This window comes from Patella vulgata, chromosome 9, assembly GCF_932274485.2.
Source record: "Patella vulgata chromosome 9, xgPatVulg1.2, whole genome shotgun sequence".
Lineage (NCBI taxonomy): Eukaryota > Metazoa > Mollusca > Gastropoda > Patellidae > Patella > Patella vulgata.
This window is the reverse complement of record NC_065887.2, coordinates 12,770,215-12,797,796: the sequence shown is the minus strand read 5'-3', so window position 1 is coordinate 12,797,796 and position 27,582 is coordinate 12,770,215. Positions and strand designations below refer to the sequence as shown.

General features: G+C 35.2%; 1 protein-coding gene across 3 annotated transcripts in view; it reads right to left on the bottom strand.

The window, feature by feature from the left end:
- Positions 1-1,141: 1,141 nt before the first annotated feature.
- LOC126832104 (von Willebrand factor D and EGF domain-containing protein) overlaps positions 1,142-27,582 on the bottom strand; it is a 48,275-nt gene continuing 21,834 nt past the window's right edge. The window contains exons 9-34 of one of the 3 annotated variants that reach the window (XM_050562791.2): positions 26,427-26,635; positions 25,491-25,564; positions 24,965-25,028; positions 23,708-23,893; positions 23,015-23,214; positions 20,647-21,401; positions 19,152-19,321; positions 18,481-18,648; positions 17,629-17,778; positions 16,828-16,926; positions 16,330-16,444; positions 15,222-15,484; positions 14,431-14,539; positions 13,589-13,699; positions 12,749-12,886; positions 11,860-11,994; positions 10,805-10,930; positions 9,891-9,986; positions 8,966-9,061; positions 8,306-8,401; positions 6,841-7,032; positions 6,243-6,338; positions 5,256-5,351; positions 4,619-4,714; positions 3,613-3,727; positions 1,142-2,873 (exon numbers count right to left, since the gene is read on the bottom strand). In XM_050562791.2, coding sequence (XP_050418748.1) covers positions 3,618-3,727; positions 4,619-4,714; positions 5,256-5,351; positions 6,243-6,338; positions 6,841-7,032; positions 8,306-8,401; positions 8,966-9,061; positions 9,891-9,986; positions 10,805-10,930; positions 11,860-11,994; positions 12,749-12,886; positions 13,589-13,699; positions 14,431-14,539; positions 15,222-15,484; positions 16,330-16,444; positions 16,828-16,926; positions 17,629-17,778; positions 18,481-18,648; positions 19,152-19,321; positions 20,647-21,401; positions 23,015-23,214; positions 23,708-23,893; positions 24,965-25,028; positions 25,491-25,564; positions 26,427-26,635 — 3,950 coding nt within the window. In that variant the 3' untranslated portion in view covers positions 1,142-2,873; positions 3,613-3,617. Of the gene's footprint in view, positions 2,879-3,612; positions 3,728-4,618; positions 4,715-5,255; positions 5,352-6,242; positions 6,339-6,840; positions 7,033-8,305; positions 8,402-8,965; positions 9,062-9,890; positions 9,987-10,804; positions 10,931-11,859; positions 11,995-12,748; positions 12,887-13,588; positions 13,700-14,430; positions 14,540-15,221; positions 15,485-16,329; positions 16,445-16,827; positions 16,927-17,628; positions 17,779-18,480; positions 18,649-19,151; positions 19,322-20,646; positions 21,402-23,014; positions 23,215-23,707; positions 23,894-24,964; positions 25,029-25,490; positions 25,565-26,426; positions 26,636-27,582 lie in introns of all 3 variants that reach the window. The other 2 variants (XM_050562790.2, XM_050562792.2) reach the window with 2 other exon arrangements.

The following is a 27,582-nucleotide window of genomic DNA, read 5'->3' as shown; positions in this document are numbered from 1 at the left end:
TGAACTTTCTCGGTCAATGCAGGGATCGAACACCCGACTTCCAGGCTAGCGAGCCAGCATCTTAACCACCTAGCCACCGTGGCCCCCAACCCCCAGGAGTAGAGTCACTCCCAATTTTTGTATTTATCGTCTAAAGCCTGCAATTCTGAATGGATCATCTTGGAACTTTGCATATTTATTATTTATACCGTAAAGACAGCAACTATTTATTTTGGTGCATGCCCTGACCCCCTTGGGCAGTGTCACACCCACTTTTTGTTAATATTTTGTCTAAAAATTTGGCATAACAAACCCAATGCCTAGCCTTCTTTACCTCTTGCCATATAACAGCCATTTCATATTTCATTCTCTTCATTTTAAAAAGTACCATATCAATCAAAGCAGGAATGTGGACGTATATTGCAGCGTTAGCGATGCTCTCTTAAAATAAAATCTGTCAAGGTATATTACAGATACGATAAACCTAATTAACCCACAAGATAGAATCACATTTTCCCACCCATTAAACACTCTTAGGAAAAACTATAGTCTGTTTTCAGTTTGTCAGAATACAACAGATTCGCCAGAAAATATAGTTTTCTCGATTTTTTTTCTAAATGTACGCACGATTGTTTATTAATATATCTCATTGATGACATGAATCTAGATTTATTTTATTCATTTGGCTAAATATACAACATAAAAAGAACAGGTGCAACCGCAGACTTAATGGGCTGAGATAAGTATATAAAATACAGTCCTTTAAAAATCACAACTAACTCTAAAACGATGAAAATACAAACGATTATACACGAGATCAAGCGATAAACAATGCAGGGAATGGGCTGTATATATCGAAGGGCAACTACTTCCTGTCCTGCGTACGCGTAGCTTTTATTTTGAGGAATTTATGGATCCGTTCTGGGATCCGTAAACTTTATTTCCAGTAGATTATGAACCGCATCTTAGTCTGAGATTAAGAAATATGTTAATCCCGTAAAACTTTGCTAACCATGAGCCACAGCCACCCCGAAAATATTTAATGCCTTTGGTAATAGGATTGGCCAAGCAGTATTTTGACCCTAATCGCCATCTCTTGTTGGTTGGGTCTCATGAAATTGTAACTAGCTGCAACGCGCGATTAACAAATAACCCGAATATATAAAACCAAACATTTTATTCACAATATTTAAACATTTAAATCCCTGTAAAAATCCTACAATGAAACAAATTTACTCTGAATACTAAGATTTTAATTAACAGTTTCATATAATCCATGACAATCAAATTACCCAATATGGATCAAACATTTATTCTGAACTACCTCTTAGTTTTCTGTGCATTTTCGTTTCCTTAAAAGAGTAATACACCCGACCAATCGTACATATATTTCAAAAGTTTCGAATATGAAATAGTGTTATTATGTAATTAAGCACAGGTAACAAAACATCTCTTATTACTATATTTACCGTTCCAAAATCCCTTATTACTTCTGTCATTGACGAAAGTTTAAGCCACTCAGTAAAATTATTGCTTTAATATTAATTGTATATGTGTTATTAAACTTCTGACCATGACTGTATATTTGTTTATGCAAAATCCCTACTATATTTGTCTATACAAAATCCCTACTATATTGTCAATACAAAATCCCTACTATATTGTCAATACAAAATCCCTACTATATTGTCAATACAAAATCCCTACTATATTGTCTATACAAAATCCCTACTATATTTGTCCATAAAAAGTCCCTACTATATTTGTCTATACAAAATCCACTATTACTATTTTTTAAGGGAAATTTAGATAGAAATCAGTGTGAACATAGCGGGCCATAATTTAACAATAACTGAATGGATCCGGGGTCTAGCCGTAAGTTAAATTTGGTGGATAAGTATAATATTTGATTGTAAATTATCTTAAATACTATATTTACCCCTTATATTATATCATGTTGGGCTTTAGTTTACACAGTTTCGTTGTTAGGCTTAATTTGATATATATATATTATCCAATTTATATCTCTTCTTGACACTGTCTCTGTCCGTAAACACACATAAACAGTTTATTATTAATCTTGAAACAATTCAGAGGACATGCCCTTTATTTCTAATATATACGCTTTTAACAATTCAATTAAAGATGCATTATGTAAGAGCTAAATCTGCCTATTGCAGTTGTGTTTTCTGGCTTCAAATCTTATCATTTAGACAATTATCCTCATGACAAACCTATAATCAACTCTCTATGCCGAGATTTAAATGGATTTAAACACCTGCGAGATTTAATAATTTAACGATAAAGTGGATAATCGAGACTTAGTCTCGGTTGTTTAGTACCGTTGTTACGATAATAAACGATCTATGCTACATCTTCCAACAGTAATAACTTCGCCCAGAATAAAGTAAATTAAATGAAATGTCCAATATATTCATTTATCATGATCTATTTTGGAACTATTATAGCAAGAACGGCCAGCTCTCTATCTAAATCCTAGATAATGCATATTTAATAATATTCTCGTTCATAATATACATATCCCATATACACAAACATATTTTTTTTATCAAAATACCAAAATGTGATTTGGCAGAGATTTCACTTTCAATCAATGTTAAACTTTTGCGAAGACATTGTTCGTTGCTCTTTTGGAATCCAATAACCGTAGCTGTTTGCCCTCCTGCGTGAAATCAGAAACTCTGTATTTGTCAATTGCAGCATGACATTCTGTCACACTAATGAGCAATAAAAACGTGTGCGTAAATATTTTATAAAGATTGCTATCTACAATAGTCACAATGTGGTAGGATTTACTAAACGAATGCCCACATCCTCGTCGTACCTGGGTTTATTAGCAACAACCACCTGCACCGGTTTATCTTCATTAATCACTACACTTAAAAAAAAATTAAAACACTTTAGTTTTCTTATAATAATCACCATTTTGAAGGATATAATTTTCAAAGATTGCTAATTAGAAAATAATACTATAATTAGAACGTAGTGTTATAGTTAGAACATAGTATTATAATTAGAACGTAGTGCTATAATTGGAACATAGTGCTAGAATTAGAACATATTACTATAATTAGAACAAAGTGCTATAATTAGAACATAGTGCTATAATTAAAGGATTATGAAGGAGACTGGTCCAGTAGTAAAACTGAAATCTTTAGGTATGCGCAAAAAGGAAAGAATACACTGCCTTATGAACTACACTACATCCATCACTACTTGTTGGGGGAGAGATCGGTTTGAACTTGGTATTCAGAAGCAGGTGATACTTGGAGAGCTTGCAGTGTGGAGATAGTTATCAGGTCTTCTAGATGGTGTGGATTGGAGTTCAGAAGCCGGTGACACTTGCCGAGATGTCCTGCCCCTAGCTAGCGGGGAGGGGGGGGGGGCAGAGGGGCACGTTGATCGTTGGCTTCGTATTGCGTCCAATGGAAAGAGCACTAAAGGCGCCCATTGGGGGAACCGACGATTCTTTCCCCAATGGACAAAGCGATCATTGGATGCGCCGATTGTTTCCAGGGGAGGCAGCTGTACTTCTTGCCCCGACCCCTCGGTAGCTACGGGCCGAGATGGCACGTCGAAGCAATGGCTACTGGCTTCAATATAATCACTTACATTTTTTAATGTTTCAAGCTCTTTTTGCAATCATCTCCAAAATATTTTCTTCTACACCAACAATAATTGGGGGCTAGACATCGTCCACGGTTTTTACAACTTGGTTTACATACAGCTAGGATAAAAGTAAAGATATAACCTCTATAACGTCATGGATAAACAGTAAATACATGACATATATAAATGCACCATAGATAACAACTGGGCGAACATCGATTCATTTTAACAATAAACTGAAAATGAAATCGTGCAGTTACTGTTTTATGTCAATGTGTGTGAACAACCGCTAAAACAAAATGTTAAAGATGCATTATGAACGAGTAAATCTGCCTACTGCAGGACATTATTGTGGCTTATAACGTTATATAAACTATTATTTAGACATGTCTCCACATGTCAAGCATATAATTAACTCTCTAGAATATCGGGTGTCTGAGAATTAAATGGATTAGCACAAGCGCAAGATTTAAAAGGTTAACGATAAAATGGGTAATTGATAATAAACAATCTACGCTATATCTTCAAACACGCATGACTTCGCTCAAAGTAAAGTAATTTAAATAATTTCATTATCTGTGTTTGAACTATTATACAAAGAATGGACAGCTCTTTATCTAAATCTTACATAATAGCTCCTTAAATACTCGTTTATCGTTTACCTAAACAAGAATAGCTGCGGGGTCATGCGAAACTTACGATGTCTCTCTACAATTAGCTTCGCTTGAGAACATACACGAATCTACTTAACCGACATTTTAATGCTTCGACAATTCTCCAATTCTCCAAGTTCAGGTCATTGGACACTGAGGTCCTGTATGTGAGCTAGGTGTTTATATTAGTTATTGAGAATGTCGACGCTTTAAGTAATTATCATTCGACAAATGCGTCTCAGATAAAACAAAATAGACGCGAATTATTAACATTAAACCTATCCTGAAACAACCCTGACCACATTTCGATTTAAATAAACAGTTACCCGCTTATATTGATTTAAAATGGTACTAACCTCTGCTACAATCTGATCCTGTGTATCCTTCTTTACATATACATATATTAGGTTTAAAACAATGACCACTATTCTTACACGTCAAATCACACACAGCTGAAAACACAAACACATAATTTAATAAATTATTTCCTACGACTGTTGTTCGTGTCAGTGATGCAGGGCGGAGGACCTGGCACGGGTAGCTGTCTAGTCGCTCGGATGGGACGAAAAACCGAGGTCCGGTGTACACATTGGCGTGCACGTTAAATATCCCTTGACAGTTGGGATTCGATATAAGAGTACGCCGTAGTGCCGCTGTCCGGGCAAAATTAAAATTTCCCTCGTAGAACACTGTGTGACGTATGCCCATCTTCATTAGCCCAGTTCGGAGCAGAACAGTAGGACGTTAAACCCCAATTCATTTCATTTGTTGATAATATAGGATACTTTTAGGACAAACATATAGTATATTTCGTCCTTGGTCACGTTCATCTTGCAGAGTTAGCGCCGATGGTGCACACTTTACTTCGAATTCCAACTGCACACGGATTGTTTTACGCTGCCACACTTTCCTTGTTTTCGCCAGTAAAATAGTCAAGATTGGACCACACAGTTCTTAAAACTCGTGTTGTAAAACATTTAAATTGAAACGAACCTTTATCACATCTATAACCTGACCAACCCGATTTACAGGAACATCGATCTGGTGCTTTACATCTTCCCTGGTTATTACATCCTTGTCTACATACAGCTACAAATATATTGGTTTAAATATATATAATTGGTTTAAATATAAATAATTCGATTAAATATAAATAATTGGTTTAAGTATGAATAATTGGTTAAAGTAAGAATTGGTTTAAATATGAATAATTCGTTTAAATATGAATATTTGGTTTAAATATGAATAATTCTCTAATTGGAATAATCACACTATATCATAAATGGAGGTCAAACAATATTAACGTTCTTTGTTCAGGCTCTGGAAAACAGCCTACAGCAATACAGTGAAGTCAAGTAAGGATCTTTGCTCAGACTCTAGAACACAGCCTACAGCAATACATTGGGTTCAAGTAATATATTGAAGTAAGTCGGACAAAGAACGTTAACAAAATTACTTAACTTAATCTATTGCCGTTAGGTGATTATTCATACCTAATCAGCGGTCAGAACGAAAAGACCATCAACATACATTGTCCCAAATTTTGGAATCAGAACCTACTGTAAACCTTCCTTGGATAGTAACAACTATATTTTTGCTACATCAAATGGGTGAAGGAAAGAAAGGAATAAATAATCGTAGTTCAGATTCCACAAGATGGACGGTGTTAATTTTGGATAAAACTTTCTTTAAAACCTTTTCGACTGATCGACCAAGCATTTGGTCTTCATTAAGGTCCACAACCATCAGCTAACCTTGGTAACAGTCAGGCTACAGCTACTATATTAGTGCATAACTGCGGTGATCAGGCCTATTAATTTGCCGTGTCAAGTTTCATAATATTCTCCTATTGATCACGTCAAGTTTGGACAGGCTTTAGCAATGGTGGCTAATGATTGCGGACAAGAGGGTAAGATCAAGGGACAATATTATAGTTGCTGTTTCTGCAGATTTAACACGGCCCATACATAAAATGATTACCTGTCTGGCAGCGGTCTCCTGCATACCCATAAGGACATTTACACGTATTTTTACGTTTACATCTACCGCCATGTAAACATGATGGATTACAAATAGCTGAAAAATATAATAAGTACTTGTATGGCCCCATAGACCGATTAAATACATTTCAGGATTGTTCCATGAATTTTCCGATGTGGTTTCCCCTTAAGATCCCTTGGTAGTTGGAATTCGTTATAAGAGTAGGTTACAGTGCCGCTGCCCGAGCAAAATTGCCATCATAGCACACTGTATGGCGTTGTGCAAGTCTTTATTTGCCCAGTATTTGACGTTAAACCCCATTCCATTTCATTTCAAGGTTTCTATTCATTTGACACAAATAAATGGTATATATTTAGGAGGGAAATTAAATAATAAATTGAAACGGGTGGGGTTGTTCTCGTTATAATTGGACATCGGAAAACAATACACGATGTATTCAGTTCAAAATGACATTTTGTTTGCGAGACATAAAACTCGATTTCTCTTCCTTTGGTCTTACAAATGCGCCATGACTATTCCACAGTACAACTGATTGTATTGGTTTAATGACGTTTGTTGGCTAACCAATTATACTGACCATTTTGACACCGCTTTCCATAGTAACCATACGGACAACGACATGTTCCACTTTGTGTACACCTTCCCCCATTAAGGCACGTCGGACTACACTGTTTTCTCTCACAGAAGAATCCATAATACAATGGCCTACATTTACATTTGTTTGGACCCATACACCTTCCACCATTAAGACATTGAAAGTTACACGCCACTTAAAAATAAAACATTAATCAATTTTACCTTTTAGTTACGCTAGAAGTATTTGGTTCTATTTTTTTATCTTGACAACTAAAACAAATAGTGTTTATTTAAGTGGTAACATTAGTGCAATTCAAAATTCATGATACGTTGCTTTTAAAATATCAGCTGCCGTACATACGTTGCGGAACTCGAATTTATCATATAGTTGTTTGCTATTGTAAAACATTGCAAGACCGCTTTCATTTGGATCAAATAAATTTGTCCATTTCATGTTATGTCTTACTCTCCATTTGTTAACAGTGTTATATTTATAATTAAAGCGAGTTTTTGTCCAAGGCCAACAAACCAAAATTTCAGCAAAGATCACGTAATCTTGTACAACAAGAATTTAATCGTATAGAGCTTGCCCCCCTCACTAACCAAAATACCACATAAGATCAGTCTAATTCAATATTTTATCCTGACATAAATCAAACCGTTTTATATCCCCTATGTAATGTTATATAATCCTAAGAAGAAGAAAATATTTCGCTCAAAATTGTAAAATGAAAAACCAACAAAAGAGACAGATCGCTAGGTAAAAACTAGATATAAAGAGAAAAAAATATATAATGAAGCAAGATAATAATATTTGAAAATCCAAATGAAATATAAAGATATATATAAGTGAACCAAAAGACAGAAGATAAGTGGTTGGGAGTTTGGTAGTAAACAAAGGGAAACGTGAAATGACCAGAGCAATATGATAAATACCAAACTGGTTCAAATACATATCTATATTTCGTTCCGGTTATTTTATACATCCGATGGCCTCTACTACATGAAAAGCTGACCATTTGTAGTGGGAGGTCGTGTCAGGGGTCATACGAGCGGCTTTTGACCCTATGATGTCAGAAATTTATTAACCAATCAGCCAGCGTTGATGTTTCTAGTGGGTTACCTACAGTACCGTGCACCTCACGCCAAGACTCGCCGTTTCATTTGCTAATCCCTCACAGAAAACGCGGGTGGTATAACAAATCTTCCAGATCCTAGTGTACTAAAGACAAGAAAATCGAAATTTTGAACTATGAAAAACGAAACGAAATACGATCTGTGTTTTAGTCAGTTTGGATAAACACAACCTGTTTACACCAAAATAAATTTTAAAAAGTACAATATTCGTGCAGCACAACATAAATGCGTATATTTGCTAAGTCTAAATGAGTAAAATCTAGAAAAGAACTGCTAACATAAATAATACAGGTGCTAGGCCACATCTATATCCGCCAGTGAACTAATACCTCTCTGACATCTTGAACCACTATAACCTGGTAAACAGCGACATCGATTCGACGAATAACAACTTCCTTCATTTTTACAAGGTGGAACACAAGTGGCTGGAAAACAGGAAGAGCATTGCGGAGAAGGACAACAACAGACTCTCTTGGCAGTCTAGAATATCCAGTCATAGACAGCTGTTAATATACCGAGATCCAATAAAGCCTTGTACTTTAGAAATATGTAACTTCGTGTTTCACTAAAACCATTTCATTTTATAATTAACAACAATATGAAAAGTTATATTTTCTGTGATATCAAATTAGTTCTATAAGTTAAACAATTTCATTTAAGATTAAATGACAATGAAATAAGGAACAGTTTACTGTTTGTGTTGACTGTTCTTTAATACACACAACATTCTATGGAATACGTTTGGACGATGGGGATTCCCTCATCTCTGTCAATTAAGACAAAGTTTGCTGGTTGAAACTTGCCATAAATAAACATTCAAGTAACTTAAAATTAAGACACCTCCCCACCCCCTCCTCCTTCGATTCATTGCGTTTGTTTCTTTTTTTAAACTGGTCTTATTGTAGCCAGTAAAAATAGAAACAAAAGGTGGTAATCCCTTGCATAGATTTTACATAATGTGTATAATAATAATTTTATCATAAACTTACAGATTTCACAAAATTTTCCTTTGTATCCTGTGAAGCAAGTACAGTTATTGGGGGTGGTACATAATCCTCCCTTTTGACACGGTGGATCGCAGATTGCTATTAAAAAAATAAATATTATAGTGAAACACATCACGCAACTGAATTAGGCAATTGTTATTAGTATTATAAAACCATAGTTGTTGCGGCCAGGAAAAGGCCCAAAACGCTACTCATCTTGCTGGTCTCCTTGGTGGCGGCTAACCTGGAGGTCACATGTTCGATCCCTGCATTGGCCGAGAAAATTCATCGGGATTTTCCGACGTAGAATACCCTTGTCAGTGGTGCAGGACGGAGGGCCTTACAAGGATAGCTGTCTAGTCGTTCGGATGGGACGAAAAACCCAGGTCCCGTGTATAGATTGGCGTACACGTAAAGGATCCCTTGGCAGTTGGAATTTGATAAAAGAGTAGACCATAGTGCCGCTGCCCGAGCAAAATTTCCCTCATTGCACACTGTATGGCATATGCCTTTCTTCGTTAGCCCAGTTTGAGCAGAACAGTAGTACGTTAAAACCCGTTTCATTTCATTTCCTTGTTTGCGACGCACAGAGTAGTATTTTTGACGTCACAAAACCAAGATGGGGGTGATGATGCCATTCTCGGTCCGTGATCCATAAAGTACTATCGTTTGTATAATGTTGTATTGGCTTGCTAACCATTAGGGTCTTTGTTCGATCCATGTGTTGGCTGAGAAAGTTCCTTGGGATTTTTTACTAGCGTGTTTCCCTTTATCAGATGTGTAGGATGGGGGGCCTTGCAAGGAACAACGATAGTTGTTGATCTGACCAAACTATTGAACCAGTATTACCTAATTATGCTGTACAACTTACCACGTTATGGTTGTGATGGTTATATGACTATTTCAATCTCTGGCTAAATTGTCTTACCTTTCTGACATCGGTTGCCGGTATAACCATCAGGACATCGACATTTATCAGGTTCATAGCAAGTTTTATATTGACCACATGGCGGATTACATATAGCTGAAACATAAGATTTTATCTAAAATGATTGAAAGATGTATTGTATCGATAACTCTGTCCCTGAGTACTTATTGAGGGCCACGGAGGGTTGGTAAGGCACGGGCTCACTAACCAGGGGGTCCAGGGTTCAATTCCGGGGTTGACCGAGAGGAGAGTGTTCATCGAGACTTTCTAGCTTGATTTCCCCTTGTCAGTGGTACAGGACAGGACGGGATCGGGTCAGTGTCTAATCGTTCGGATGGTACGAAAACCCGAGGTTCCGTGTACACACTGGTGTTCAGGTAAAATAACCCTTGGCAGATGCAAGAGTAGGAGTAAATGCCGCTGACCGGGCAAAACCTCTCATAGTACACTGCATGGCATGTCAGTTGAAGCGAAAAAGTAGGACGTTAAACCCCATTTTATATCTAAGCATTTATCTTACCATTTGTTAATCTAGATAATTTAATTCATCATTTGTTAACAATAAACAAATTCTCACATAGTGGCCATTCCCGAGATTTGATATTTATCGTGTACATTGCAAATATCACCAAATGACTGATGTAATGTAAACCAATTTCCACGCCCAGTTACTGTCTAAGATACCATTTAAAGGGTTTTCAAAGAAGGCTATCAACTTTTGTATATAAAAGTTTTATATACAACTGCAATCAACTTGCAAACATAAATACAGTCCTTTAGCCAAATTTTACAGGAGAACGTCACACCGAAAATCCCAGGGCCCTTAAAACCAAGACCAGCACATACTTTTGAAGTTTCAAATTGTTAAAAGGCCCAGGGATTCAACTAAAGAATCCAAGCTAGTGGATACTTACGTGTGCATGTTGTTCCATTGCCCTCATATCCATCTGGACAAGGGGAACAACTGTAGCCTGGGTATTCTTTTATTTCACTACACTCGACTAATTCAGAACATACTTTATGTTCACACGCTAAAACATCTGTAAAATATGTAAAATAAAATATATACTACGGTTTAATTTAACCAATTTCTTATCTTTAATATGGATATCCCAATCTGTTTCACAGAGGATTACGAAAGTCTTCTAATATCTCTGTCAATCATTGGCTCAATGGCGCGTGCATGGTTTACATAAGACCTTACTGGTTCGGGCGGAATGTAGCCTTTTACTCATTTTAATACCCATTTACACTAAACAGGAAATAATGTTTACCTACAAATATGTCAAACGTCTTTATTTATTTTTCTAATACATAAAAAAAATGTTTCAGAATTTGATTTGTCGTAGGAAAGGAAAAAAGTTAATTTTCAGTAAGTCGCATCGATGTCATCCTTATCTGTGATTGTCGCGGCCTAGAGAATATACACTGCTGATCAGTGTGTGAATATCCCAGTTGCAATACAAATAAGAGAGACTAAATCTTATTTCATATCAAATGGACTAGATGTTTGACGGAATTTAAACTCTCAGTGGTCTAATAAAAAGAGTGACTTACTCTTATGTCATAACAAAGGGACTCACTATTTAACGTAAATTTGAACTCTTAGTGGCCTAACCGCCTTTTAGAACAAAAGTAGGAGCGACTTGCTCTTATTCCATAACAAAGAGATGCGAAATTTGACGTGAATTTGGCCTATACATAGTTAGAATAAAGACCATTGGATAGTTATGATTTTCAACGGATTTAAACACGATCATCTGTTAATAATTTAATTTAAAATGCTTAATCGAGACTTTGTTTATTATCGTAACAACGATAACAATGACAACCAAGACTGCACTATTCTTCAAGCGGCTATCATTTCGCTCAGAATGAAATTATTGACTGAAATTATCAACATATTGAACTGTCCGCTCTATATTTAAATCTTACATAATGCATCTTTAGGATTCAAGTTAAAAGTTACCTTTCTTTTTACAGTCCACACCATCACCGATAAAGAATCGTGGACATTTACCACAAATAAAACCATTATCTGGTGCTTTCATGTCTTTACACGTTACACTAGAAAAACAGGGGGACGATAAACAAGAATCAATTTCTGAAAATAAATTAAAACATGGAATAAAAAGGGACAATAAATGATTATATAAAGAATTTTAAATTTGAATAGAATAGCCTTACACATAACTTGGCACCAGTATTTTCTTTCATTATTAAATTTCTTTCATTGTCACCTTTTTTAGGTAAAAATGTGAAGATGCTGGTTTTGAATCAAAACAATGCACAATTCCGTGTTTTGATTAGGAATATTTGCATTTTACTTTGATGGTATTTCAATATTTTACGCATAATTGGTTTACAAAATGTGTCGCTATTTCGTATCGCTTAGAACCTTATCCTTTAATGTCAAGTCACTAAGCGTCTATATCTTTGTTTTTACATTGTCTAATGTCCGAGAATATAGATAACGGCTTCAAAATGAAATTATGCAAACCGCTACATTTGGACGTGGGTTGATTACCAGTATCAATACCACACCAATCGGGCATTCATTTATCGAAATAACGTTGAACAAGTACGAACCATTCTCACCGTTCTGGCATCACTTCCCCATAATCCTAAATGGACAGAAATATTGTCTCAGAGTTTCAGATTGTATAAAATTCTTGGGTAATCCCCCAGACCTCATGGCAAACTTGACAATGTCTCCACCTTGCTTAAGTTCCTGAACATCGTTCCAGTATTCGACCTAGGTGTAACATTAACATTGACAGTCGATCTGGTGTGATTTCTAGAATGGAGCCGAATGAATATTAAGAGTGTGTTTACATTGGATTACAGAATAAGGTTACCTGTACACTGTACACCATCACCAGTTAAACCTGGTGGACAGCTAGTGCAGGCAAACGACCCCGGTGACGACAAACATACAACACCAGGATAACACGGATCATCATTACATAAATCAGTTGATATCTCACAATGGACTCCTTAAATTAAACAAAAGTAGATACTGTAAAGTCTGTCTATAACGTTTCTCGGGAGTTGGAGTAATTCTGGCGTTATATACGGGCAGTAGTATCAAATACATACTTATAGCTAATGTCAGCATATCGGTTTATTCATAATTTGATGATCTCGACACAAAACAATTTCTGAACCGTTTATTTAATAATATAAATCAATTCATGTTGATAAATATGGTGTCATCAAACCGTTAACTAAACAATAAACTCTATATTCAATTTAGTGAAAACATGTCATATGTTCGAGTCATCTAAACATTCGGATTATCTTTAGGTACATTGTTCGTTATACAAGACCTTTGTCCACAACCTTGTAAAAGCGGAATTAGCTTCCTTGTGATCTTTGTTGATCGGTTAAAACATTTTTTTTGTCTACACAGATGCAGCCGGGTGTTCAAAAAGTGACAGAGCAAACCAATATTTGAGATAAAAGCGTTTTACTAGTTCCTGCGAGCGTTACTTACACAGAATTCACTTCGTTTTCGTGCATATCGTTTCACTCCAAGGTAGGCCAGGGATTAGATCCTTGATATTGAGATATTTTCAAAATACAAAATATAAAATTAATAAATTAATAGCGTGTATTTTCTTGTTGAAAATGCTAATGCCTCTTTTAACTAGATTAACCTTTTGAGTTTTTGGATAGTTTTTAGTATGATTACCTACCTTTATATCCACCCGGACATACACATTGATAAGCTTGAAGATAATCTATACAGGTACCGTGATTACAGGGATTAGGTTCACAATCATTGATTTCAACCTCACATAACTTTCCTGAATAGACAATTTAACATTAAGCTTCTTGAACATTTAGCTTCTTGAACAAATAAATACATATCTAGCAAATCAGTAACAGGTACTATAGATCCGGAACTGAGTATAGTATGACGTCATCACAACCATTGTGACATGATATCCAAAAACGAAATCTGGGAATAGATGCACACTCGTCAAAGGAACCAGCATGCCAAATACCACGTCGATCGTACATGAATTGACGGGGCCATAAGCTTTTTTCAAAGAGCGTCGCCCTCAAAAACAACCAGAACCAAAAAACGAGTTCCTGGTCCGAGGGTCCCCCCCCCCCACGACCCATGCCACAAAACAAATAAGCGTACTCAATTGTTTTATGTTTTATATCTCTTAATGTGCTTATTATGGCGTGGTAAGGACAGGGTAGCAAAATGTGCCACAATTTCCTTTTATGGAATAATAGACTTTTTCCAGTTTTTTGGAACAATAGACTTTTTCAGTTTTTCGTAAAAATTTCGCTAATTCCCAGAATGAATTCCATATTTTTATATAAATGAATAATGAGGTAATATGTGATGGTATTTGGTAGTACTTAATTAGCTTTGGGAAGTATTGGTTCGTTTTGTTTACTTTTACATCATCAGAAACATATAAATAAAACGAATTAATTGCATCTTTAATTCGTTTTATTTATTTGTTTCTAATGATGTAAAATACGTTGATTTTCTAGAAATTTTAATTATAATGTATACCAGTATAGCCCCCGGGACAGGAACAGGTATATTCAAATGGACCACTGATAGAATCAAAACCACTGGAACATGTTCCATTATGAAGACAAGCACACGCTACTACAATTATCTGAAAATAATACAGACACATAAAAATGGAACGCTGTGAAATAAGGTGTGTATCATTACCAGGCTGTTAACATGGAGTTAAAATAATGTACTTCAACCAATAAGTAATTTACTACTGAAATCAACTGTTTGCCCAAACTGCTTGTCTTTCAATTCCCGTGGCTCGATGAGAATGGCGCTGGCACACTAACCAGGAGGTCCACCAGGTGCTATCCCGGTGATGGCCGTGAAGGTTCGGCGGTGGTGCAGGAAGGGGATCTAGGAAAAAAAGGCGTCGAGTCGTTAGGGGGTGTCGTGCATGCCACTGAAACTTCTGTTTCTGGGGCGCCACATAGGCTTGTGAGGGCCCTGATCCCATAGCAAACTATATAACCGGTAGATACAGAGAAGTAAGACGCTAAACCCCATTTCATTTTATTTCGTTCAATTCCCCAAATCCTATAGTTTATAATTGCCATTACATCATCCAAAAAGTCAATGAGGAATTGTGGTAAATTGATGGACTGAGAGGTTGTGCATTAAGGAGAGCCAGGAAATAAAAAGTATCGAACCGTTCGGAGGTCTGGTGAATACCATTGGCAGCACGTTAAAGATCCCCTGTTAACATGGTCCAAAGGGTCAACGAGGACGTGCGGTGTATTTCTAAGCCGGCGTAAGAAACGTAACAACAGCAATATAAATACCTGTATCTGCAGTTTTGAAGTAAAATTACAAATGTCTGTAGCAAATACATCAAATAATTCTAATTTTGGTGTTTCTTTTCTGTCGATTTGTGACGTATTCCAAATTAAAATATTTTCCTCGACAATTACAGCCTCAGGATGATCTACACCCAGGACAACTTCATCTCCTTCGGGATCATAGGCATTGATCATAACCCTCACTACGTCATCAAGAAATCTGACAACCTGTTTATTTCGGACATCAAAAACAGGCGGAAGGTTGTCTGTGGATAAGGAATAAAACCAGAATTAAAAGAATATTTAAATGTTCGAAATTGAAGCCGGCGAGGATGGAAATGATAATAATGATACGGACGTCGAAACTGAGGAAGATGGCTTGCAACACGCACATATGTCGCGTCTCGTAAACTATGTTTTTAGGACAAATTTTCATTTTATGCATGCGTTCATTATAATGTTTAATTTTAACAATTCAGTGTTAAGAGAAATATTTGCCTTAAATAAAGATATAATGGAGGGGGGCTAAATCTGTCTATTGCAGGTCTTTCTTTAGGCCTGAAATGTTATCTAAATTATTACTTAGGCATTAATTAACTTATCCAGACCATAATCAACTCGATATCAACCCTAGCCTGTGATATCTACAGGATTAGGTTACCATTTGCTGCTCCAATTTCCTTCTTGATTTAATTATGAAATGGAAAATCGAGATTATGTTTTTTTATCGTACCGACTTTAGTAATGATGATCGAGGTTAGGCCGAAAATTCAATCGCTAGAGTCGATCAATTTGACTGAAATTTTCAGTAAATTCCCTTTACATTATATAGTGGTTAGCTATTTTAGCGAGAACTGCCAGCTTTTTATCTAATCTCCCATAGTGTATCTTTAAGTAATCTATTTTGATTCATGTTACAAGCAATCTTTTAACCTATCCCTAGAGCAGAGACAGCGGCTACCCCTTGACAAAAACGTGACTATGACTATAAACAACATGACGATGACATAGGACACACTACTTTTCATGACTTATGTTACAGACTGTTCATCATAATTGGTGGTCATGGATTAAGATGAAATAAGATATAAATATAAGCAATGAAGTTTACCTTCCAACCCTGTCCAACTTGATATTGATTCTGACGGTATGCATTGTTGACATCTATTTTTTATATTCCGTGACAACGGTGGTTGACATTTACCGTCTATATAACACATATTGTCCTACAAAACATGAAAATAGAAAACTCAAAACCACAATACATTTAAATAACACATATTGTCCTAAATGACATGAAAATTGGAAATTCACAAATACAACATATCTATATAACACATACTGTCCTTCATAAACAATAAACAATGCATCGAAATAGCAGTTGACAGATTTTTTTATAGTTTTGTTTTTCAAATTTCAAATATCTAACACAATATACAAGTAAATATTCGACGTTCACAAACGAAGAAATCCCATTAATAAGCTTTTCATCAGATATCAACTTTTGTTTAGCAACGCGTTCAGAACTTTCCATAATTTTTTAAATATGATGCACAATTATAGAAACATTTTAAATTCGATTTAAATACTGAAAGATATCATTACTCACCATTGTCCGACAGCCGTTATCCTCAATACACACTCTACATGTTGAATCATATATAACAAAATCTCTTTCAGCAACCCGTTTTCTTCGACCGTTCAGAACCTGAGGGTCAAAGATCAGATTATAATAAGTTGGTCGTGTGTGTTATTTCAATTAGTGAATGGACAATCTCTATACGATTCAATTTTTGTTTCAAGTTACGTTGTTTCCAATATGTTATTTTCTCTTTTGGTTTACAATATTGTGACTTGGGCAAACAGTCTGTTATATCGCAACGGTGGCCTTAATGTGTATCTATGGACGTAAAATTTGGAAAATCCAAATCAAAGAAGCACTGTCATTGAAATTGAAATGTTAAAATATATCATGACATAAGCGTTAGCTTTCCCAACTGAAGAAAGATACACCGGTCATTTCTTTACTAAAATATATTTTAACAATTCGCTTGGGCGTAGATGTTTTTATTAGCAGTTAGATTCGCTTGCGCATAGAGGGAGGAAACGATAGATCCCAGAGAAAGTAACGTAGGCGATACTTCTCACGTACATGATTGGGGTCAAAGGCAAGACACTTATATGGAAGTGTACTTGCTAACCCACCTAACCATTTGACTTCAAGGCAGGTGTTATCAGCTTAGAGCTTTATACTCCTCACGGAACAAAGGGATCCGGCCTTCGGCCAATTGCAGCTCTAGAGTGGCAAGTCCAAACATAACCTAGAACATCGCACCTACTAGGGTCGGGCCTGTGTAAATATAGTCTCGATTGAGGCCTTCCAATGCATATTAAACATGGAGAATTTTACCTCAATATTCACTTGTTCCACCGGTGCCATATCTGCAAATGCTCGATCTAGAAAGTTTCTTGGTGGTAACATACAATCTAATTCCTTCCTTTTAGTTTCAATACCAATTAACATAGAGTTATTAGATTTTCTCGTAATACCGTTTGCAACCTAAAAGTAATCCATAGTAATTAAGGTCGCTTGTTTCAAATAGTGAATTTAATAGTTGTTTAAAATGTTTCACAATAATTTAACTCATCCTTGATCCAATTGTGACCATCTCTGGCTAAATGTGACACTAAAAAAATATTTTTCTACCAATGTTCTCCATTTATCTCGGCAAGAGCTCGTCACATTTCATAATTAGATAAAGGGGCATTGAATGTTAGCTTCACTTCCCGTTATGTTTTATGAAATTTAATAATCGCTGTTTTATAACAGATTCAATGGCATTATAAGCTCAATTCTAGTATAATGATGTATGTAATGATTTCGATAGAATTATATTAAGTTGAGTTGAACACATTGGGATTTGTATAACTATTTTAATAGAATTGTAATGTGAATTATAATATCAGGATTTGTGCAATAGCTTCCACAGAATTATATTAAGCTGACTTATAACACATTATGAGCTGTATAACGATTTTAATAGAAATATAAACTGAATTATAATTGGGGCGATTGGAGGACGGAGAGAGCAATTGACTACCTGTACAGGTAACATATGCTTCTTTGTTATGAAACAAGGCCATAGTTAGCAAAACTTCGATATTCAACAATTATTATTGAATCAGATTATGACGAAAGCGATGTTTTAAACATTTCTATTCTTCTCGTTAAAGCGAAAGTTAATTCTGGTAATTTACTTACCTTCATTGGCGTGAGTTTGCACTGAAATCTTGGATTAACCTTTGGAATAAAGAAGACCACTTTTGTACAATCATATATATTTATGTCACACAGTTCGTACGTCTTGTTCCATTTTATTATAGTGATTTCTGTTGTCGGAATAAATTTTGGAAATGTTTGTCTGGGACCCTGTAATAAAGATTGTCAATTTAAAGCCAGACTTTGAAATTACCATCTACAACTTAACATTTACAAAGGCGAAAATGATGTTTATATTTTCTTCGAAAAAAAAAATATGAATATGGAAATTCACTGAAATTCGTTGTATTGTTTGTTGGAAGCTACGGTGGCGCAGTGATATGGCACTTGCTCATTCGCCAGGCAGGCCCGGGTTGAATCCAAATGATGGCCGAGCAAAATCATTTGGATTTTCTTTTCAGCCTGAATTCCCCTTGGCAGTTGTGAGGGATTGAACCATATTTCATTTCATTTTATTTATCCAACTAACGGACAACCGTTGAATCTATAGCATTGCTTTGAAAAGAATTTGATTCCTAATTTGCGCATTCAGCGCCATTTAACATCACTGTTTTACGTTTGACATAAAATTAGTGATGTCATTCACGAATGTCTCTTAGAGAGATTGTTGCCTTGAAATTCATTCCAGTATAGACCGAATCAATTATGTATACCTGCAGCGTAAACGCTTCCACACGTTCAAATGTTTCTGTCACAACTTCTCTTTCTGTGCTGACTGTTGTGGTTTCTGTTGTCGGTGGGGGCGCCGTGGTTGTAGTTATGTTAGGGGTAGTTGTTTCAGTTTGGAATGTAAAGAAGTCTGTTTTAGGGGCAACAGTCGTGTCTGAAATATCATATAATGGTTAGTATTTAGTTCAAACACAGATCAGTCGGTTGCCAGTAGACACAATAACATAACGCAGTCTGACTGAAACACAGATCGTATTTCGTTTCGTTTTTTTTATAGTTCAAAATTTCGTTGTACTTGTCTTTACTACACTAGGAGTGTGTGTGTGAAATAGCTTTATTTAACGTCCGCTTCCATCGTGGTGATATCGCAAACAATCTACACTAGGATCTGGAAGAGTTGTTATATAACCAGCCAATGAAACGGTCTCTTGCAGTGACTAACTCATGGTTCAATTTTATTTCAATAATTCTCTTGCGCATAGGGGTCTTTAGCAGCGGGAGAAAACAGGAGGACTCAGGGAAAATCCACGAGGTTGGACAGGTGACCCTACTCCTTGTCACGTACAAATGAGGAATCAGGCTTATGACCTTATGATACAGGGAGCACGTGCTAATCATTCGGCCATCCACCCCCCACCCCCGTTAATCAAATGTCTGACGTCATAGAGTCAAGAGCCGCTCGTATGAACCTTCACGCGACCTCCCACTACAACTGGTGAGATCTTCAAGTAATAGAAGTCATCGAAAGTATAAAAAACGAAACAAACTATAGATCTGTATTTTGATCAGATTGTAACATAACACCAATTAAAACAAATATATATTCTGTATATTTAAAGATGCATCATGTAAGATTTAGAGTTGGCCGTACTTGCTTTTCTAGTTCAAAAATAGATAATTCAAAATTAATATATTAAACATTACATTCAAATCGCTTTATTCTGAAGCGAATTTATCGCTGTTTAAAGTTTTGAGAATATGTTGCATAGGTTGTTTAATATCGTAACAAATGTACTTATTATTTGAGACTTAGCCTCGATTCGACATTTTTAAATTAAATCATTAAATGACGATCGTGTTGATTATAGGATTGTCATGTGAATAAATGTCTAAATAATAGTTATAGAACATTTGAAGCCAAAAAAAAGACCTGCAATATTTAGATTTAGCTCTTACATATTGCACCTTTAACCACAATACATTTAACTGTAGTTTCTTAATGCTGTTGATAAAGATAATACGCACTTTATATGTTCTAGGATAATGTGGACTTAAACATAAAGCCTGTAAATAAACAAGGATAATACGGACTTTAACATGAAGCCTGTGTATGAACTAGGATAATGCGGACTTTAACATGTAACATCACGCCTGTAAATGAACAAAGATAATGTAGACTTTAGCACGAAACCATATAATACGGACATCAACATGAAGCCTATGAATGAACAGGGCTGGTACGGTTGTATGGAGACTTACAGTGTACACTACAGTCTAAACCACCAAAGTCTGTTTCACATATACATCCAGTTAAAGTACACTTTCCTTGATTACAGCCATATGGACAGGTCATCGACTTCAAGATGGCGTCTGGAAAACTAGGTGTATTTCCACCAACAGAAATATACTTATCACTTGTTTTAAGAATCTCATTTTCGCACATATCCTCAACGATCTTCAAATTATATTTGACACGCGAGGAATCGAGTTTTAGCTGAACATCTCTAAGACATAAATTTAGAGATGTGTCAATGGATCTCGGCACAAGATCCGAACACACAACACTTATAGGGGAATTGATCACAACTTCCGAACACAAACGGTGTGCTTCCTCTTCCGGAATCAGCTTTCCCCGCTGCCATATTGGATTCAAAAGATTTTCATTGTCGTTTTCAACTTCTCTTTCGATTTCAAATCTCAAATTCTCTTGTAGAAATTTCCGACGTCCAATAAGTTCGTTGTCTTCATCGTCGTCGTCATCCAACTCCGTGTCGTATTCTCCTGGATAGAACGCACTACCCTCATAGAGTCCCGAACCATCGTTTTGAATGTCACTCGCGTAATTATTCGAAGTATCCTCGGTGTTAAACACTGACACAATGGCATTGTCTAAAGGGAGATTTCTCGAGCATTGATATCCATCATTTGCAGGAGAACAATCACATTCTGCTGAGAACGGTTCCACCCATTTTAAATCGTCATGAACCTCGAATAAGGTTTTATATCTTTTCAATCTAGAAAATAAAACAAAAGAGTAAATTTAATGAAACTGGTGAATCCAGCAAGATTAGTGTGTGTGTGCGGTCAGTCTATTTAAAACTAGACCATATACCCTTATTTCTCTCCAAGGTGTTGCATGACTATTTGGTCATGAGCTTGATCCCGGATACCCCGCCCATACTTCTAACGAATTGGTTAATGCCCTGTGGATGTTCAATCAGAGATGTTTTCATTTGATATAAAACATGAAATTCGTTGTAGTTTTTATGTTCCCACAGAGAATATTTATTCTGTATTTCTGTCACTGATTTACGTCCACCACTACCCATTTATAGCAGAAATTTTTTACACTTAACCGAATATGGAAAGTAAATATATAAACTGATATTAATCTCTACTACGCGCTAGCTAATTATTGACATAAAATTGAACCACATGTTAGTACTGAAATGAGCTAGTTTGTGTCATGTGGATGTGACACACACTCTCTCTCTCTCTCTCCCTCTCTCTCTCTCTCTCTTCATGATTTCTATTAGTAATAGTTCGCCTATCTCAAACGTCCCTATTAAACTAGTCTGAATATAATGTATGTATGAATTCTGTTAGTAATAAATTCATTTCGCTTTAATTAGTCACTTCAAACGTTCCTACTACTGTATATTGATTTATTTACAGGATAATTTATATTACACACACACTTAGTTTACTTGGTTTCTGTTATTAATAATTCCTTTACTTTTAATTTCTCACTTCAAAAGTCTGAACATAAATTATAAAAACCTGTGAGGGGCCTGTTTAGAATATTTCCATTTAATAATCTTTGCCAGGTAGTGTTTGTAAATAAACAGTGTTATGTAATAAAATCACTAAACCCAACTGTGTCTATATATGATAATGTTCTATATAGAAATATGTAATGTTCTGTATAGAAATATGTAATGTTCTGCATAGGAACATGTAGTGGTCTGTATATGAATATGTAATGTTCTGTATAGAAATATGTAATGGTCTATATAGGAGAGAGAGAGGGGGAGAGATGGGGTTTAACGTCCACTCGACACAAACCAGGTCATTTCGGGACTAACATATGGTTCAATTTTATTTCCATAATTCGCTTGCGCGTAGTGGTCTTTAGCAGTGGGAGGAACCGGAGGACCCGGAGAAAACCCACGAGGTTGTACAGGCGACCCTACTCCTTGTCACGTACAACCAGGGAATTGAAACCACGCCACCTTACTCAATGACAGACTTTATGATACAGCGCGCACGTGCTAACCATTCAGCTATCCACCCCCCCGTCTATATAGGAATATTTAATGTTCTGTATAGGAATTTGTAATGTTCTGTATAGAAATATGTAATGGTCTGTATAGGAATATGTGTTGTTCTGTATAGAAATATGTAATGGTTAATATAGGAATAGGTAATGGTCTGTATAGGAACATGTAATGGTCTGTATAAGAATACACGTATGTATTTTTCTGTATAGGAATATATAATGGTCTGTATAGGAATATTTAATGGTATATATATAGGAATATGTTCTGTATACGAATATGTAATGGTCTCCATAGGAATATGTAATGTTCTATACATAAATATGTAATGATAAAATAAACCAACTAACCTCCACTGTTCTATATAGGAATATGTGGAATTGCCATCATTTAATATTGAACTTCTAATTAAGTTGTCACTAATGTTGGCATCAACAGTCCCACAGAATCCTGGGGTACTTGTTGCAGCTCTTCCTGGAATCATCAGGGCTATTGCCATACCCCATGTATCTATTGTAATTTTGAATCGGGATCCACTTGAGAATAGTATCTGAGGAAAATGTATTTTAAAATTTGTTAATTTTGAACACCGCCATTTAAAATCTGCAGATATACATACAGTGATGACTTTTAAACAAAGTATTAATTAGGGTAAATTAGCGTCTACTTCCTACATGGTACCCCTATAAACATTAAAGCTAAATGGGACTAACACATACACATGAATAAAAAACGGATATTCTTCAGCAGAATGCTAACCAAACCATGGCTGTGCCCCACGAATAATTACAAAAAGAAAATTTGATATACCCATAAAGTTAAGAATTTTCATACATTTTCATATAATTGGACTGAGTGTCTTATTGAAGAAATAATGTACAAAAACAAAACAAAAATGTTAGCCATGCGAATTCTTCGAATGCAAAGTTGTGCGATCCATACCTGAACGAAAAGGTGATTTTATTTATCAAGTGCTAAAGTATGTATTAGCATTTTTACAATATTTTAGACATGTCATCATAATTTATTTTTTCTAAACTTACATATTTATATCTGCCATTAAGAGCTTCCTTAATCTTAAAGTTATCTGGAGAACTTGACTGTGTCTTCATTTCTACCTTTCCTGTTTGACACATATCAACTATAATACGGTCGTTTTTATATCGTAAAGCTACACCACAAACACAATATCCACCTTCTCCACTACAGTTCCACATCCTCGCATGAACCTAAAAACAATCATGAATTATATTCAATATATTCATATTAATATTGGTCTGTAACCCAATAAAATCACTTTCATGTTAATAGTGATTTGCAATCTTCATCAAATTATATTCATGTTAATAGTAGTCTATAACACATACAAATCATATTCATATGAATAGTGGTCTATAACCCACCAAATTACATTCATATTAATAGTGTTCTGAAACCTTATCAAATTATATTCATATTAATAGTGTTCTGAAACCTTATCAAATTATATTCATATTAATAGTGTTCTGAAACCTTATCAAATTATATTCATATTAATAGTGGTATGAAACCTTATCAAATTATATTCATATTAATAGTGGTATGAAACCTTATCAAATTATATTCATATTAATAGTGGTCTGAAACCTTATCAAATTATATTCATATTAATAGTGGTCTGAAACCTTATCAAATTATATTCATATTAATAGTGGTATGAAACCTTATCAAATTATATTCATATTAATAGTGGTCTGAAACCTTATCAAATTATATTCATATTATATCAAATTATATTCATATTAATAGTGGTCTGAAACCTTATCAAATTATATTCATATTAATAGTGGTCTGAAACCTTATCAAATTATATTCATATTAATAGTGGTATGAAACCTTATCAAATTATATTCATATTAATAGTGGTCTGAAACCTTATCAAATTATATTCATATTAATAGTGGTATGAAACCTTATCAAATTATATTCATATTAATAGTGGTCTGAAACCTTATCAAATTATATTCATATTAATAGTGGTCTGAAACCTTATCAAATTATATTCATATTAATAGTGGTTTGAAACCTTATCAAACACTAAGAACAACATAATGTAATGAAGACAAGTAAAACGAAATTCCGTGTTTTAATCAGATTGAAGTGTTGGTTAAAATCTTTTATTCCGATGAAAACTAATCAGGGGGATTATCTACCGTTGATATCTCGCTTTTATTAAATGTTAAAAAAATTAGATATTGTCCAAAATATTACGATTGCAATCGGTAACTTTAATCAAGTTGATTCAATTCTAAAATTCTTACCATAAAATTTTCATATTTGGTAGAGAACATTAAATATGTACCAAATGATGTAACATCTAATAATCTGAAATAAAACATCTGTAATATTGTTAAAATCAGTAAGTGGGGCACAAATGGTCCTATTCTAAAATGAGATGCTCAGATAAATTAAAAAAACGTATAAAACATTTTAAAACATTATTGCGTGGTCCTTGTTTCTGTGGGGGAAGTGGTTGGGTTGGGTTGCTGAATGGTATTGCGTGTGGGCTTTAGATCATAGGGGTGTCTTTGAGTCAAGTGGCGTGGATTCGATCCGACACTTTCAGGTGACAAGGTCACCAGTTCAACGTCTTTTGGCTTTCTCCGGGTGCCCCGGTTTTCTCTCCCTATTATTGAAATGATAAAAGCGAGCCGTGTTTAAGTCCCCTAAGATCTAGATTGTGTCGAGTGGATATTAACCCCGCCCTCTCTCTCTCTAAGTCTAAACGATAGATGTGTGCTTTTCGCGTAATTGCAAAATTCCAGATTTGAAAATGTCCTTAAATACCTTCCATCAAAGGTCTGTACATGAGGATCAGCAAATATATAACATTCTTTAAACGGCTTGTCTTCAACTCGGATCTATAAACAAAAATAGTAGATATGGGCAAAGTTCATCCGCGCATTTGTAATGATATATTAAAACCAATCTCGGATGGTTAAGTAGCAATTATTAAGGTAGACTCTGTTACCCCTGGCAAACAATAACGTGCCACTCCAACGCAGCTGTGGGTGGGGAGCGAGGGGGTAGTGGAGGGGTGGGGGGTAGAGGGAATCAATAGATGGAAATACCATTGTGGCAAACAAAATATAGGGATTTAATGGTGGTCTGTATCCAGTTATTTCCACTGAAACCATAAGATATGATAACAAAGAATAGGAAGTTTACTTAAAATTCGACTATAAGTCGGCTTTCTTTTCTTTTCAACACAAATATATAAGCTGAGTTCAACAGACCTAGTCTGGCAATCAAGAAATGCCTTAAAGCGGAAATTGCAAATTTTCAAGTTATATTTTTAAAATTTATTAAAATAAAGCCTGAAAATAGATGGTATCCATAAACAGTCCTACCTTGTTAAAGAATAATCCTATTAATCCTATAATTCACTATTGCCAGCTGAGAAATTGACAAAAAATATCATTTTCCTCTTCATTTTCAAACGTTTGAAATGGCTACTCAATGGTGGAGAATAGAAAACAAGGGAGGTAATTGGGAGGTAATTGTGTTATTATTTCCTGTGTAAATGAGTTTTAAGTGTGAGAATGGCACCTATGATCGTATAATTGTGAGTTGACAACCTATTGAGCAAAAGACATAGAAATAATTACGTTTTGACTTTCTTAGAAAATATGAAATTGTAACTTTAATTGAGATTTAAACCAATCTCACTTCAAACAGAACAGATCTAAATGAATTCAAAGTAAACGTAATACGATTACTTACCATTAATTCTGTGGAGACTTGCTGCCAATGTTCCTGAGATTCATAAATAACTGCTGTCAAAATAGCACCAGCATTAGCTGATTTAAATGTTAAATCTGGCAGCAAATCTAATATTAATTCCATTTTACTACAAACGTTATTCTCACAGTCTCTATTATACATTCTAAATCTACAAGAGTTTAATCTGATTCTGGTAGTAGGGTGACCATCTGAAAACAACGATTATAAATTATAACTCTTTCCTCAATGAAAGTTAAAGAAATACTGGCAACATATTTTGTTAAATTTTACATAGGGATTTAAATAGTGGTCTGGTACTTTATCTCCAATACTGATCCCCATCAAATTGCACCACACCACACATAGACAATTACTCAAGACAAACCCACGGACAAGACACAAAATACATAGACATTTCAAACAACAAAGCACCCAATGGATCCGGGGTCTAGCCCTAAGCGTCCACTGCGCTGTACAGTAGTATCTGGGGAAGTGCATGAAGGAGGGCTTGATAACTTATTTCTCTATTTGGAAGGTCCGTTTACTATTGCTCCATTTTGTCAATAGTATTTTGCTTTTAACTAACGGATATGTCCGGCTTACTTCTGATATATAAAAAAATAGCACGTGTCATAACCACGGAATGTAAAATTTAAAGGGCGTATGACTCTATTCCTTGGAACCTTAAATTAGACGAATGTGGGTAAAAGCACATATTATCAATGTAGTACGAATGAATATAAAGTTATTGATATCCAATTTTATTTTATTTTTTTGTTTTTATTATAATTACTAAACAATTATGTTTTGTGAAATACGTGAACAGTCCAAATTGATCGAGAGTCGTTTACGTCTACTTAGTCTAATCTACAGGGTTTTTTTAATCGTTGTTGAATCAGCCATTACTTGGTCTTGTGGGATATGTTTTCTTTGTTCATTCCAAACGTCGCCCGACACCATTGAATACACGACTCGTGTATTGGATAACAAATGTTTCATTGTGTCTTAAATATTGGGATTCCATATTATCACGATAAGATAACAACACAAATATTGATGGAAATGGACCTGTATTGAATTAAACTTCATGTTTATAAATCGACTATTGTGGAAAATGTTGAGTTAGAGGTTTAGATCCTTTCAATATTTTAGGATA